The 13,451-nt window shown below is 41.0% G+C and overlaps 1 protein-coding gene across 4 annotated transcripts; it reads left to right on the top strand.

Moving 5' to 3' along the window:
* Window positions 1–1,234: 1,234 nt before the first annotated feature.
* LOC106962210 (zonadhesin) lies at window positions 1,235–11,730 on the top strand. Of its 4 annotated transcripts, none has more exons than XM_015056469.1 (30): window positions 1,235–1,324; window positions 1,829–1,994; window positions 2,073–2,125; window positions 2,239–2,307; window positions 2,527–2,750; window positions 2,831–2,909; window positions 2,996–3,393; window positions 3,761–4,325; window positions 4,396–4,592; window positions 4,662–5,051; window positions 5,281–5,573; window positions 5,917–6,179; window positions 6,281–6,334; window positions 6,414–6,551; window positions 6,618–6,874; window positions 6,946–7,030; window positions 7,125–7,193; window positions 7,349–7,483; window positions 7,767–8,023; window positions 8,101–8,185; window positions 8,394–8,495; window positions 8,584–8,721; window positions 8,865–9,115; window positions 9,208–9,289; window positions 9,355–10,011; window positions 10,098–10,306; window positions 10,385–10,541; window positions 10,619–10,920; window positions 11,079–11,208; window positions 11,286–11,730. In XM_015056469.1, exons 2-30 carry the CDS (start codon window positions 1,918–1,920, stop codon window positions 11,432–11,434), a joined length of 5,865 nt encoding a protein of 1,954 aa, XP_014911955.1. In that variant the 5' UTR covers window positions 1,235–1,324; window positions 1,829–1,917; the 3' UTR covers window positions 11,435–11,730. The 4 variants fall into 4 exon arrangements, with proteins under 4 accessions (XP_014911955.1, XP_014911954.1, XP_014911951.1 ...); XM_015056468.1 differs by having other exon boundaries at window positions 8,361–8,495; XM_015056465.1 differs by having other exon boundaries at window positions 8,277–8,495.
* The last annotated feature ends 1,721 nt before the right edge of the window (window positions 11,731–13,451 follow it).

Below are 13,451 nucleotides of genomic sequence, written 5' to 3'. Positions count from 1 at the left end.
ACGCCGACAAGTACAGCTTTATGGATTTATAGATATGTGGTTTGGCAGTGTTCTCTAAATGTCATATTTCAACATTTATTATGATTACTAGGTAACACTGATAAGGTTTCTATGGGGTGTATCAGTGCTGTTTTGTTCCTCGGGCTGAGACAGAAAGGTTCCAAATCAGAGACGCTGTTAGATAACATCCAAACGAATAAGTCTGCAGTCAACATTCAACTTCATTAATCTTACACATAGACCCGACTGTGTTTGACTTGGGGATAGGCTTCAGTAGACAGACAACTCCCACTTTGTAGCAGTGACAAAATCGAACCCACCCAGATATTATCTGCTTGCTGCTGACTTCTCAGGTAGCTCTGCATTGTTGTCAGGTTATCCAGTGAAATTCAATTAAAGGAGCGAAATTACAACTAAGTGGCAACATATTGATTCCTTTTTGCATTTGCACATAATGGGAATTTATAAAGACCCCATAAATATAAAGGCCTTGGAACAATGTCAAGTTCTGAAACAGCATGCAGCAAAAAGTTACTGCAGACTTTTTATGTTGGTATATGTCATTCAGTGCAGCTCTGCAACATTTATTGTACACCATAAATGCTCAGAATGAATAGTTCTTGATACTATTAGGTCCCTAACAAAGACAACTCTTTGGGAACACAATTTAGGGTGCAGTTCTGTGTTTACACATGCTGGCCCAGATAGCACTTCCCACACACACACAATGCATCACAACCCCTGTCAGGCTACTTGACTGACATATATGCTCAACATTTACCTCTGCAAACACAGCCTGCATCATCAGGTCACAATATATTATTTGCTTTGTGGATATGTTTGAGAACAAGGGTTGCATAAGTTAGTGCAGATTATTTTTCCAGCATATCCTGTGCAAGGAAATAAAAGATAAAATGACAGCTTTAAGGTTATAGTACATACCAGCATGGGAACTTCATTATTTTATAACCTAACAGAAATATCAGCTGAGAATGTTTACAAAGGAATACCACATCTATATTACTTTTATTAAAATAACTGTAAGGACATTTACACATGTCAAATGTATTTATTTATTTCATTTAGTAGGTATGTGTTTAACTGGTACTATTTATCCATGTAAGGAAATATTTTGAGATCAGCATTTCCCATTGATGGTCTTAGACATTAAGCTGTTTTTACTCCAGAACACCTGATTCAAATAGATGATCTTATCTGGGTTGTCTTTGCTCCTCAAAGGTCCACTGATGAGCCTCTATTTAAATCACCTGTGCTGAGGCATTGAAACCTAAACCTACAGAGCAGGGTGACTGACTCCGTAGGGGTGAGTTAAATACCTATTATTTCTTTTTTTTTTCTTCCCAAACAAACATTTAAGCTTAGTCTTAAACTCATTTGTTTTTACTTTTCACTAGAACTGATCTGTATTATATTTTCTTCACCCTCTGGTCATTTGAGTCTGGTCGTTTTGTTAACCGTGCCATGACTAATGTTGCACTTTTCACAAGTTAGTGAAAGAGGTTCTCCAGTCAGCCTACTAACTAGCCTTTTATTTTTAAGCTGGCTCTTATTGGAGCTTGCTTTGGTTCAGTGCTTTTTATGACCCGGAAGTCCCAAACCTTGCCTCATCCGTCACCATTTACTGAAACTGTTGGTTGGTTGTCGTGACCTTTTCAGAGCATTCGCATGCCAAACCCAGACTGTTTTTCTCCTCCCACTATGTTACCTGGTTGTAGGGGATAATATATACCTTTTGACTCCCAGCTCTGTCAGAGTTGCAGAGCTTCTAACTTTGTGCAGGTGGTTGACGGCTTGTTTGTCTCTACAGGAAGGCTCTGCTTCTACTACTTTAATCTGTTGATTTATTGAAGGATTTGAGTTGGTGACGGCTGAAAAGCTGCTGTTGTTGGATCAACCATGCTTGGCAAGATCCACACAGATTTGTTGATCACTGTGGCACTAATCTTTTTGGCTCATTTGGAATCTATGTGCAGGTAAGGACTTTTAGTTTTTGTAATGAATAAATACTGTCTTTCTAATGTTAATCTTGGACTACTTTTTTTTGTTTTTAGAGCTGAAAATGATTTGTCTTTGGTAAAATTACCAGGGTGGAAAGACACCTCAGGTATTGCATCGCCTCTAATTATAAACACTGGAAATGATGATGTCTGGAAGGACAGATCAGACAAACAATTAGTGTAATCCAGCTTTAATTTTATTTATTTTTTAAATCTCTAGATTATGTTGGCCGGTGTTTCTACAGCCAACATGGGAATCTGACTTGCGACTGGACAAGAAGCCAAACGGGTACTAAAGATGACGTGCAATATAGAGGCTGATTAATTTAATGGAAATGGTTCTTTTCCTTGAGATCAAATAATGTGCTAATCTGAAGACTATTGGCTCCTTTTTGAATTGGTGCATAATTACACACTTAAAAAAAAAGTTTGTTCAATTGCACTACTGCCATCTAATGTTTGAGAATTTCTCTGGAAATGGGTTTTACATTTTTATCTCTCTATCCAGGAGATAATTCAGTGGAAATACTGATGAGCCATCCACTGACTGTCACTGGCAAGGCCTGCTTGGAGTTCTGGCATCTGGCTTCAGGTGTTTCCAGTGGCGCTACATTGCGTGCTTTGCTGAAAAGCGGCTTGAGGCAAGTGGAAATCTGGACTTCTCCTCCTCTCCCCAGAGATGCATGGAGACAAGTCTCAGTGCCCCTGAACCTTACCGAACCAGGCACTCAGGTGACCGGCTCTACATTGGCTGTGCTGAATTGTGCTATGGTTTGAATTTTGTTTTGGTAACGGATTAATCTGTCTATTAGGTCATATTTGAAGCTGCCCATCCACTGTCTGTAGATCAGACAACATTAAAACAGATTGGCATAAGAAGTGGATCATGTAGTAAGTGCTGCTTACCCTCACAAATCTGAAGCTCTGAGCCATGATGTTCTCTTTCCCAGTTTCCTGATCATATTCTTACCCTACAGGAAACCAGTGTGACTCAAACACTGACCTGTGGACTGGAGACTCCACACGCTGCCTTTGCTCAGTTGGTCAGCTGTTCTGCTTTCTCTCTCATTGCCCTAAGGGCCAAATATGTGGTCTTGAAAGAGATGAACCCAGGAGCCTTTCCCCTTCAGGCGTGTGCACTATTCAAAGCAACACGGATTGTCACACCTTTGATGGTGCATTGTTCCGCTTCACTTCCCCCTGCACATATATACTGGCCAAAACGTGTTCAGCATCTGAAGCTCTGCCAAAGTTCACTGTTGCTGTAGCCAACATGCAAACGGGCAATGTGTCGCAGCCTACTATACAGCGAATCACTGTAAACCTGGGGAACACGAGGGTGTCCTTGCTAAAGAGTCAGACCCACTGGGTTGTGGTAAGTCTCCTCAAAGTAATTGTTTAAAGTGAACTGTTGTGGCATTTGGTGGGTGTCTAAATGTAGATGTTTTATCAATTTAAATGTGCTAAAATGATCACCTGTGTGTTTAACAAGCATGGAGTAGAGTAAGTTGTAAGTGTATGGCTGTAACTTATGTAATGCACCAGCTTGACACTGAACTTACCCAAACTGAATATGCCATCGGCATTCATTGGAAGGCAGGCTAAAGCTATATCATAATGTGCCCAGAATATTGACTCGACACAACTTCAGATTTGTAGCAATATCCAAAGCTTTAAACCCCTATGTAAAATGTTGCATGATTCCGTTTTATAGATGGCTTTTTTTTTTTTCCCCCCCTCAGGTTAATGGCATCTGGCGAGAGCTTCCACTAAACCTGAACAATAATACGATCCACATTGAGAGCAACCCTGCTGCTGTAGTAGTGCGAAGCAGTTCTGGAGTGTCTGTTTCCTTTGACAATGCTGGGGCTCTTCAGCTCAGAATTCCATTACAATATTCTGACAGGGTTTGTGGATTGTGTGGCAACTTCAATCAGCTCCCAGGAGATGACTTGCTCAAGCCTGATGGCACAAAAGCTGAAAGTGCCACAGCTTTGGCTGAGAGTTGGCAAACTGGGGGAAATGTCTCCTCCTGTGAAGCCATTCAAGTACCACAACAGTGTAACGCACGAGATGAGGCTCATTATAGCAGTGAGAATTACTGTGGACTCCTTCGTTCTGGCTCCGGGCCCTTTGCGTCCTGTCTACCAGATGTAGGCGCCGAGAGCTATTTCCGTGCTTGTTTACTCTCCTTGTGTTCTGCTCGTGGTGATCAAACAGTACTGTGTGAAGCGCTGAAAGCCTATGCAGATGTCTGCCGAGAGGCTGGAATTGCCATACCCACATGGAGGAACTCTACTTTCTGCTGTAGGTCTCGTTATCGACCATCTTTAACTTTGTAGCTCGTGGCTGGATCTCATGTTGTGTTCTCTTTCAGCGCTCGAGTGTGGCAAGAACAGCCATTATAATTCATGTGCCGATGGCTGTCCAGAGGTGTGCTCCAGTCTAGATCAATCGAGCTTATGTGGTAGCTGTGAGGAAAGATGCGAGTGCGACCACGGGTTCAGTCTCAGTGGGGGTAAATGTGTCCCAGCAGAGCATTGTGGGTGCTGGCATAATGGAAAACACTATGAGGTAACTGTTTATAATCTATTTGGTTACACAGTACTGCATTTTACTTAAACTTTTGCTTTTTCTTGACAGAGAGGGGGAATGACTGTGGAGGGCGACTGTGTGCAACAGTGCCAATGCATTGGCAATAATACCATGCGATGCACTGCAATGACGTGTGCAAGTGATGAAGTTTGTAAGGAAAAAAATGGCATCAAAGGCTGCTTCCCGTTCAAACCCGCCACATGTAGTGTGTATGGCGATCCACATTACGTTACCTTTGACGAACTGGCTTACAGCTTTCAAGGGGGCTGTGCTTACACTCTCGCGACAACATGTGGCAGGCACAGCACAGTGCAGTTCACTGTAACTGGCTTCAACATCCACCCTGCAGGACAAAATTTTACTAGAGCTAAACTTGAAGCTGTGGTTCTTCAGCTTGATGGACTGGATGTCACCTTGAATCAGAGTGGGCAAGTCGATGTAAGTAAGCAGCTATAACAATGCAAGCCAAATTAAACTGGAAGTGGGAAGGGCATTGGTTTTCATTGTCCTCAACTATAGCAATGATTTACATGCGTCTCCATTTCAAGTTGGTAAATTGTTTTGTCCTATCCTAAACCTTTAAAGCCTCCAACTTTAACAAAATGACTCACTGAGGTAAAGGCTAATTTGTCTGTCACTTTCATACCTTAAATGCTGTTCTGTTCAGGTCCATGGCGTCTCCGTCAGACTTCCTTATTCAACCAATGGGTCATATGGCTCACTGTGGATCTTTGTGAAGGAGGATTACACCGTTCTGGAGACTACCTTTGGCTTGAAATTATGGATAGATGGACACGGCAGGTTGTTCTTGCAAGTGGATGAACGTTACGAATATGAACTCTGTGGTCTGTGTGGCACCTACTCTGGATATCAAGAGGATGACTTCATGATGCCAGGAGGTCATATTGCCTCTGGATCATTTGAATTTGGTGACAGCTGGAGAACTCATACCACTGAAGAGTAAGTTGATGCCAGAAAATATCAGTTGTATTGAATGTATCTGGGTGTTGCAAGTTACTAAATGTCAGGTTTGTCGTCCTTGCTGTCATGAACATGTTGGTGGTCATACACAAAGGGACATTAAGGTGCTCTGAAAGTAAAATAAAGTATTCCTGGATGTTCTGAGTTACCTGGTTGCTGGGGTAGAATTTAAATACTGCAGTAACATAGTTGAAACTATCTAAGCATGCAATTTCACTTCTGTTGGTGAAAAGTAGATGTTAAATTTAAATATGGGAATGTTGATCTTGTGTAATCTACTGGACACAGATGATCACTCAAAGAAGTTTTTTTTTTTTTTTAGATGCACTGCCCATCCAAATGATCCTAGAGAATGTGACAATGATGGGACTGTGGCCAATGAGGAATGTTCCATGGTGTTTCATGGGGCCTTTGAGGCTTGCCATGAGTATGTTCACCCAAGCATCTACTTCAGCAGTTGTGTATATGACTATTGTGCCACAAGTGGTGATCAGCTCACTTTTTGCGAATCCCTGAAGTCTTATGCCACAGCATGCCAAGTTGAAGGAGTGGAACTCTCTAGCTGGCAAACTGGCACACCATGTGGTGAGTATTTGACCCTTAAAGACTTTAATATAAAGCACCTTGAAGTAAACTGGCTCAAAGATTAATGCCTGCTCCCACCCTTTCTATCCACTAATTTTCAGATTTCTCAACTCCAGATCCAACAATTCCAGGCACTACATCTCTAAACATCAATTGTAAGACATAAAATGGTACCTCTTGTCCAAAACTCTTAATTGGCTTGTCAAATGGCTTATTTTTATTTTTTTTTTGTAGCCTGTCCCCTTAACTGCAGCTTTGACACAAATATGTGTGGATGGGAGCAGCTCATTCAAGACAGTTTTGACTGGACAAGACATTCTGGATCTACACCATCAGATTTGACGGGACCAAACCAGGACCACACCACAGGAGGCAAGTTTTTTTTTTTTTTCTCTCCCCACTCATTTTCAATGTCAATGACTAATGTGATGCTTCCAGCTGGTTTTTACATGTACCTTGAGGGAGATGATGTAACCTATGGAGATCCTGCTCGACTGTTGAGCCCATCATGCCAGTTTGATGGCCCAATCTGCTTCCACTTCTGGTACCACATGCTTGGTTCAGCCACTAGTATGGTTCTGAATGTCTATCAACTCCAAGGTAATAAGGCTACCAGGGTATGGACTACAGTGGACAACAAAGGACCTGAGTGGCAGTTGGGATTAGCTGACCTGAGAATTTCTGGTCCATTCAAGGTAAGTTTTCTCCATATACCTCAAATTTGCCAATTCTCTTGTCTTGGAAATAACTGATAACTTTATTTCAGTTAATAATTGAGGGAATTCGAGGCTCCACTGCTCAGTCAGACCTGGCTATAGATGACATTGCTATCACTTCTGGGTCATGTCCAGGTGACTGCTGCCTATTAAAAATGCATACACAAATTATACTAAGTGATGTACATGAATTAGGATGTTCCTTTTTTTTTTTTTTTTTACCCCTTAGATGCCTTCCCCAATGTAACTGGAACTGCACTACCTTTCATAACTACAAAAGTACCCCCATTACTCCAAAGTATGTGCACAAGAAGTTTCCTTTAGAGGTTACTTGCCACTTGAAGATTTAATTGCCATATCTAGCAAATGAGGAAATGTAAAACTCAGACTTGAGGTTTTAGGAAGAGGAATAGTTGACTCTTGATACTCACTCATTCCAAAATTTCTCTCTAGTCTGCAACTTTGACTGTAGCTTCCAGAATGGCTTATGCACTTGGCGGCAGATGATCACTGACTCCTTTGATTGGGAAAGGAACAATGGCTCCACCCCTACTGAGATGACTGGTCCCTCTAGCGACCACACTGGTGGTAATGATTATTCTCCAACTCTGTGATCTTGAACTCCAGCCCTCAAAGGCTGGTCCTGCAACATTTGGTTGTCTTTCTGATTCAGCACACCTGGATCCACTATTGGCTCATCAGTATCGAGCTTGACTGCATGCTAGTGAGGCAGTTTAGCCATTGAATTGGTGTAGGACAGGAGATGCAGCTAAATGTTGCAGGACACTTGCCCTTGAAGGTAACGGTGTGAGAATTCTGCTTTACTCTGAGAAATTATATGAATGACATCTATACGTTTCCTTTTGACTAGATGGCCACTACATTTATATTGAGTCCATGAACACGACACATGGTGACGCAGCTCGTCTTATCAGCTCCCAGTGTACAAACACTGGTCCTCAGTGTCTGCAGTTCTGGTACCATATGTATGGGTCAGCAGATGCAATGGGCCTCAATATTTACCTTCTTGAGAACAAAGTAGATAAGGTAGTCTGGCAGAAGAGGAACAACCATGGTGATATGTGGCACCTGGCCCAGGTTGATCTAAACACAACTGCAGTGTTTCAGGTGATGTATCCAAATGTGGAATGTCTAGCTAATTTAAAATGATTGTGGACACTTACAAATCTAACTTCACCATGTAGATCATCATTGAGGGACGGAGGGGTTCCAATGATCAATCAGATGTGGCCGTAGATGATATTGCACTGCACCAAGGAAGATGTTCAGGTAAGCTTTAAAAAGAAAAAAAACTTGTTCTCTCTATCCTCCCAAGAAAAAAAACTAGCCTTTTCTCATTCTACATATCTGGGTGGCATAGGTACAGTTCTTTTTAAAATATCCACCCAAAGTGTCAATTCACCTACCATGATGGCTCCAGAACCCACAATAGGAAATGTTACAGCTCCCCTGAGTGTCACTTCGCCTACCACAACAGCTCTGGAACCCCTCACGCTGAATGTTGTGCCTCATACAATTAAACTAATGACCATCAATATGGACAATGCAACTAAAACTCCTGAGGAAGCCAAACACCCAGGTATGGTAAAGCCACAACAGTTTTTTTTTTTTTTTTAAACTACTACATGGAAAAATGAACTCTCCAAATTACTAACTTTTCATTTCAGTATGCAATCTTGACTGTGACTTTGAAAAAGATTTTTGCCAGTGGAGTCAGATGCTCACTGATGTGTTTGACTGGGAAAGGCATAATGGTTCCATCCCTACACTGATCACTGGTCCCCTCTCAGATCACACCACAGGAGGTATTCAACTAATTATAGCTAAACTGAGTTACATCCTGAGTGGTGTTCATGAATACTTTAGAATTGACCAAAGGATTAGATTTAGTATATTTGGTCATCTCAAGAATTACAAAATCTACAACTTTTCTCATTTCCTTGTCCAGATGGCCACTATCTCCACCTTGACGCAAGCATGGCATCACTAGGGGACACTGCTCGTCTTATTAGTACAGAGTGTTCAGACACTGGCCCACAATGTCTAACATTCTGGTACCATATGTCTGGCTCTGACACAATGGGTCTTCATGTATACCTGCTTCAAGACAGAAAGGCTACCATCTTGTGGAGAAGAAATGACCAAGGAAATGTGTGGCATCTTGCTCAGGTGGACGTGGTGGGAAATGGGACATTTCAGGTGGGGGTTCTTATATTTTCCCAATGAGTAAAGTACAGTGTGTAGTTTTAAGTGCCAATGGAACATGCTTCTATTCTGTGGTTTTGACTCAGATCATTTTTGAGGGCCAAAGAGGCACCAATGAATCTGGCGTAGCTTTGGATGACATAAAACTTCATCGTGGAGGCTGCCAAGGTAATCTTGTAATGTTTAGCTCTTAGTTCTCTAAAAACCCTCAAATTAACTTATTAATGTTGCAGATTTGGTCAACCCAGCAACTGTGGCACCAGCAAACTGGACTACAACAAATGCCCCTGAGGTTCCAGCACCCTCCAGTGAGACTGGACTGCATACTCCAACTACACAAAGCAATGCTACTTCTAGACCACAGGTTCCAGCTACAACCAGCTCAGCACCCTCCAGTGAGACAAGGCCACAGCCGTCACCCACAGGTGGACCTCATCCCCCAACTGCACAAGGCAATGCTACTGCTGGGCCCCACGTTCCAGTTCCAACCAACCAAGCGCCCTCCAACGACACAAGGCCACAGCCTTCTCCCACAGGTGGGCCACATCCTACTACTGCACGAGGCAATGCTACTGCTGGGCCCCACGTTCCAGCTCCAACCAACCAAGCTCCCTCCAATGACACAAGGCCACAGCCTTCTCCCACAGGTGGGCCACATGCAACAACTGCACAAGGCAATGCTACTGTTGGGCCTCAATTTCCAGCTCCAACCAACCCAGCACCTTCCCCAGAGACTGGTTTACAGCCTCCAAATTCAACTACATCACAAACGCCTAAAATTCCCCCCACAAATGAATCGCAAGTACCAACATTGAGGCCGAACCTTTCCACTAATCCTACAATGAGACCCCAACAAACTGTTCCAGAACCAGGAGCGCCACATGTTTCAAGTAAATTACTCTCCTCTTTCTATGAACAATATCTATAATTGTTTACGTTCAGAGTCGGACTGAAAGTTGTCAAATGTGTCTTTCAGCACCCTCTTGTGCAGAGAACAGTCACTACACCACTTGCATTCCTGCATGCAGCCCTACATGCAAAAACCTGACTGGTCCACCACACTGCAGTTCAGAGATTTCTTGTGACTCGGGATGTGTATGTGATGATGGCTTTGTACAAAAAGGGAGCATTTGTGTGCCTGTTCAGAAATGTGGATGTATTGACAGGAATGGTGAAACTCACCAGGTAAATAACTTTAAATGTCTCCAAATTTGCTTTCAAAGCAATGTGTATATTGTTCTAAGATTGTCTGTCATTTTCTAGTTCAATGAAATATGGTACACCAGTCACTGCAAGCAGAAATGCGAGTGTGAAGAAGATGACGGAGAGGGAAAGGTTGACTGCAAAAACAAAGACGGGTGTGAAGATGATGCTGTGTGCCTTCAGCTTGAAACGGGCAAATATTATTGCAAGTCTACAGGTAATTTCTGAAACATGAAAATTCCTTAACTCTCAATGTCAATGCTACCAACTTTTTTTTTTTGGTGATGTTTACAGACTTTGGTGAATGCACTGTCCAGGGAAACCCACAGTACCAAACATTTGATAAACTGAAACATGGTTTCAGTGGAACAAACTTGTATGTGCTGGTGAGGACCAAAAATCTGCCAAAGAATCTCCCAGAAATCTATATAGAGGGCACAAATGCATGCACTGATGACAGCAGTGAGGAGATGGAGAGAAGTGAAATCAGTGGAGAGGATGATGAGGAGGAGGAGGAGCACAAACGAAGATTGCAGGAGCTTAAAATTAAAGTTTACAACCACACTGTAGAGCTTAAGCACAAGAGGAAAGTGTTCGTAAGTATCAAAGCCATAACGTGTTTGACAAGCTTTACAAATTTCTAGTCTACTACTAGGAAAATACTGTATGGCTATTTTAATATTTCGAGCTTCTCAATTACTGTTTTTTTTTTTTTTTTTTTTTTTTTTTTTTTTTTTTTTCCTCCTCCTTGCAGGTGGATGGAAAAAGAATTAAAGCTCCAGGTTCAGCAGCTCCTGGCCTTGATATCCAAATGCATTCTTCTCGCGTCTACCTAAAGACGGATTTTGGCCTTTTGGTGGAGTTCAGTGGACACTGTAAAGCTGGTAATGACTCCTTAACCCACTATGTGAGCCACATCTCAATTCTGTTTACTTATGCAGACCTTTTTTTTGCTCTGTAGATATCATTCTGCCGTTCCTCTATAAAAGGAGAGTAGAAGGCTTGTGTGGAAACTTCGATGGCCGAAAGACGAATGACAAAGTGAAACCAGATGGAACTATCGCCAAGAATACACAAGAGTTTGGGGAAAGCTGGAGAGTGCATATCTAGGAGTACATTTTCATGTTTCATCTCCAACATTGTAAAATCATCCTTGGAAGTAGTGTGGCACTGTGTCTTTTACATTTTCAGACTGGCTTTGCTATGAATGTTCCAGTTTCCTTTGATCAATGTTTATCTGCAACGTAATCTCATCTGTAAAAGTTTGCTATTCTGGATTTTCTAATGCCGCGACTTGGATAAATGTCATTTGAGTCTAAATGCAAGAAACATGAGTATGTCATGTGTATTTCAAATGCAGTATCCTGCCTTCTGACATTCGAGTCTAATAAATTCAAAGGAAATGTTAACTTGTCTGTTTACTATGTGCTGTTTGACTGAACCTGTAGAACTAGAATGTCGGCATGCCAGTATTCTAAATGTACTGTTCCCTAACGCCACACTTAGTCTGATTAACCTTCAGACTTGTTCGCAGAGAAATGGCTTTGCTCCTGCTTTACTTTGTTCTTGTCTTTGGGGAGTTATGTTCCTGTAATGGTGAGTTGAAAATGACAACATTCTACTAGTGTCTAAAAATGCCTCTTGAATCGAGATTTCTTGTAACTCTTAAAATTAAAAGTAATCTGTCAGATTTAAACAATTGATGCAGAAATGGCTTCTTGCCATGACTTTAATGGCAACAGAAAAGTTTAGTCTTAGCCTTTTTTTTCTTTCTCTCCACAGTTAGTTCATGGGAATCGACACAATTATCTTTAGGAAACCAAAAACTGGCACGTTATAGCAAAAGATTTTCTGTTTGTGTTGGCATAAAATGGGAAATTACTCATTTAGTTGTGTATTAACTAGAGTATCCAAATGGGGTTGATCACAAGACAATCTTACTCGAGCTGGTTAAGTTAACTTTGATAGCTTACCTTGCAAAACACACAGCAGCTCCATAGATGTACCAAATGAAGATGACATCACCAGCTACACTGTCGATACTCTTATCGCTTCAACGAACAACCTCTGAAAGCAAAGGGTTTTGTATCTTTAGTTGAAATTAGTTTCTGAAATTTAAATTTTGCTTTTGTATCTCTTCTAGCACAAACAACATACAGAAATGCCAATCCTTCAGGTAATTTCATGAATGTAATTGACATTTTCCTCCTTTCTTTGTTGACCTTGTGAAATGTGTCCAGAAACTTCTCTGCCTATTTTCTACAATTTTACTGGTATGATTCTGTATCTTCATATAGGTATGGGGTGTTTTCAATGCATTTTGCATTTCTAAGCATCACAACACATCAGGACTGTTTAGTTTATACTATTCCAGTTTAATTTGACTAACTTGTGCTTTGTCATTTCTCAGCTGAAACGGTAACAAATGCAACAGGTAATTAATCAGTCCTTTACCACTAAATTGTAGGCTTAGATGTTTTTAAATTTTCAACTGGTACCTTGCTTAATAGCTGCTTTAAATTTATATATATATATATATATATATATATATATAATGGCAACCAATCTCACTGAATTTCCAGATCAACTCAGCTCCACCTCTTTATATTTAATTTAACCTGAGGAATTACACCTCAGAAGTTTTAAATGGAACTTAAAATAGGAGACTTTGAGCACAGAAATTCATTACTTCAAAACAGGTTGATAAAAATATTGCACATGAAATTAATACAATATTCTAATGAACAAAACCAAATAGAAAAATAAGAAAGCCCAATGGGCAAAGTAAACAATATAAAATACAACCAAACTGATGACTGTACTACTTAATGAGAGACTGCAACAGGAGCTCTTTTTTATGGGAGAAAAATCTGGTTAGTATCTGATTAAATCACAGGGATTGAGAGGAAGAGTGATTTGTAGGTTTAATTGGAAATATATTACGCAAATTAAAAATATGTTTGGGAGAGAAAAAAAATTGCCTGTTGGACATTAAACAAACTTGATCAGATCTTTAGACAGACTTGGACAAGTTTTTTTTTTTTTTTTTTTTTTTTTTTTTTGGGGGGAAAACCTTTTGGGGAAAATTTTTTTTTTTTTTGGTCTCCTTTTGTAAATGTGGGGGGGA

The sequence above is a fragment of the Poecilia latipinna genome, unplaced genomic scaffold (assembly GCF_001443285.1).
Source record: "Poecilia latipinna isolate Pla-1442-1.1 unplaced genomic scaffold, P_latipinna-1.0 Scaffold1385, whole genome shotgun sequence".
In the NCBI taxonomy this organism is placed as follows: Eukaryota; Metazoa; Chordata; class Actinopteri; order Cyprinodontiformes; family Poeciliidae; genus Poecilia; species Poecilia latipinna.
The sequence above is the reverse complement of the archived record's forward strand: the minus strand, read 5'-3'. Positions and strand labels throughout refer to the sequence as shown.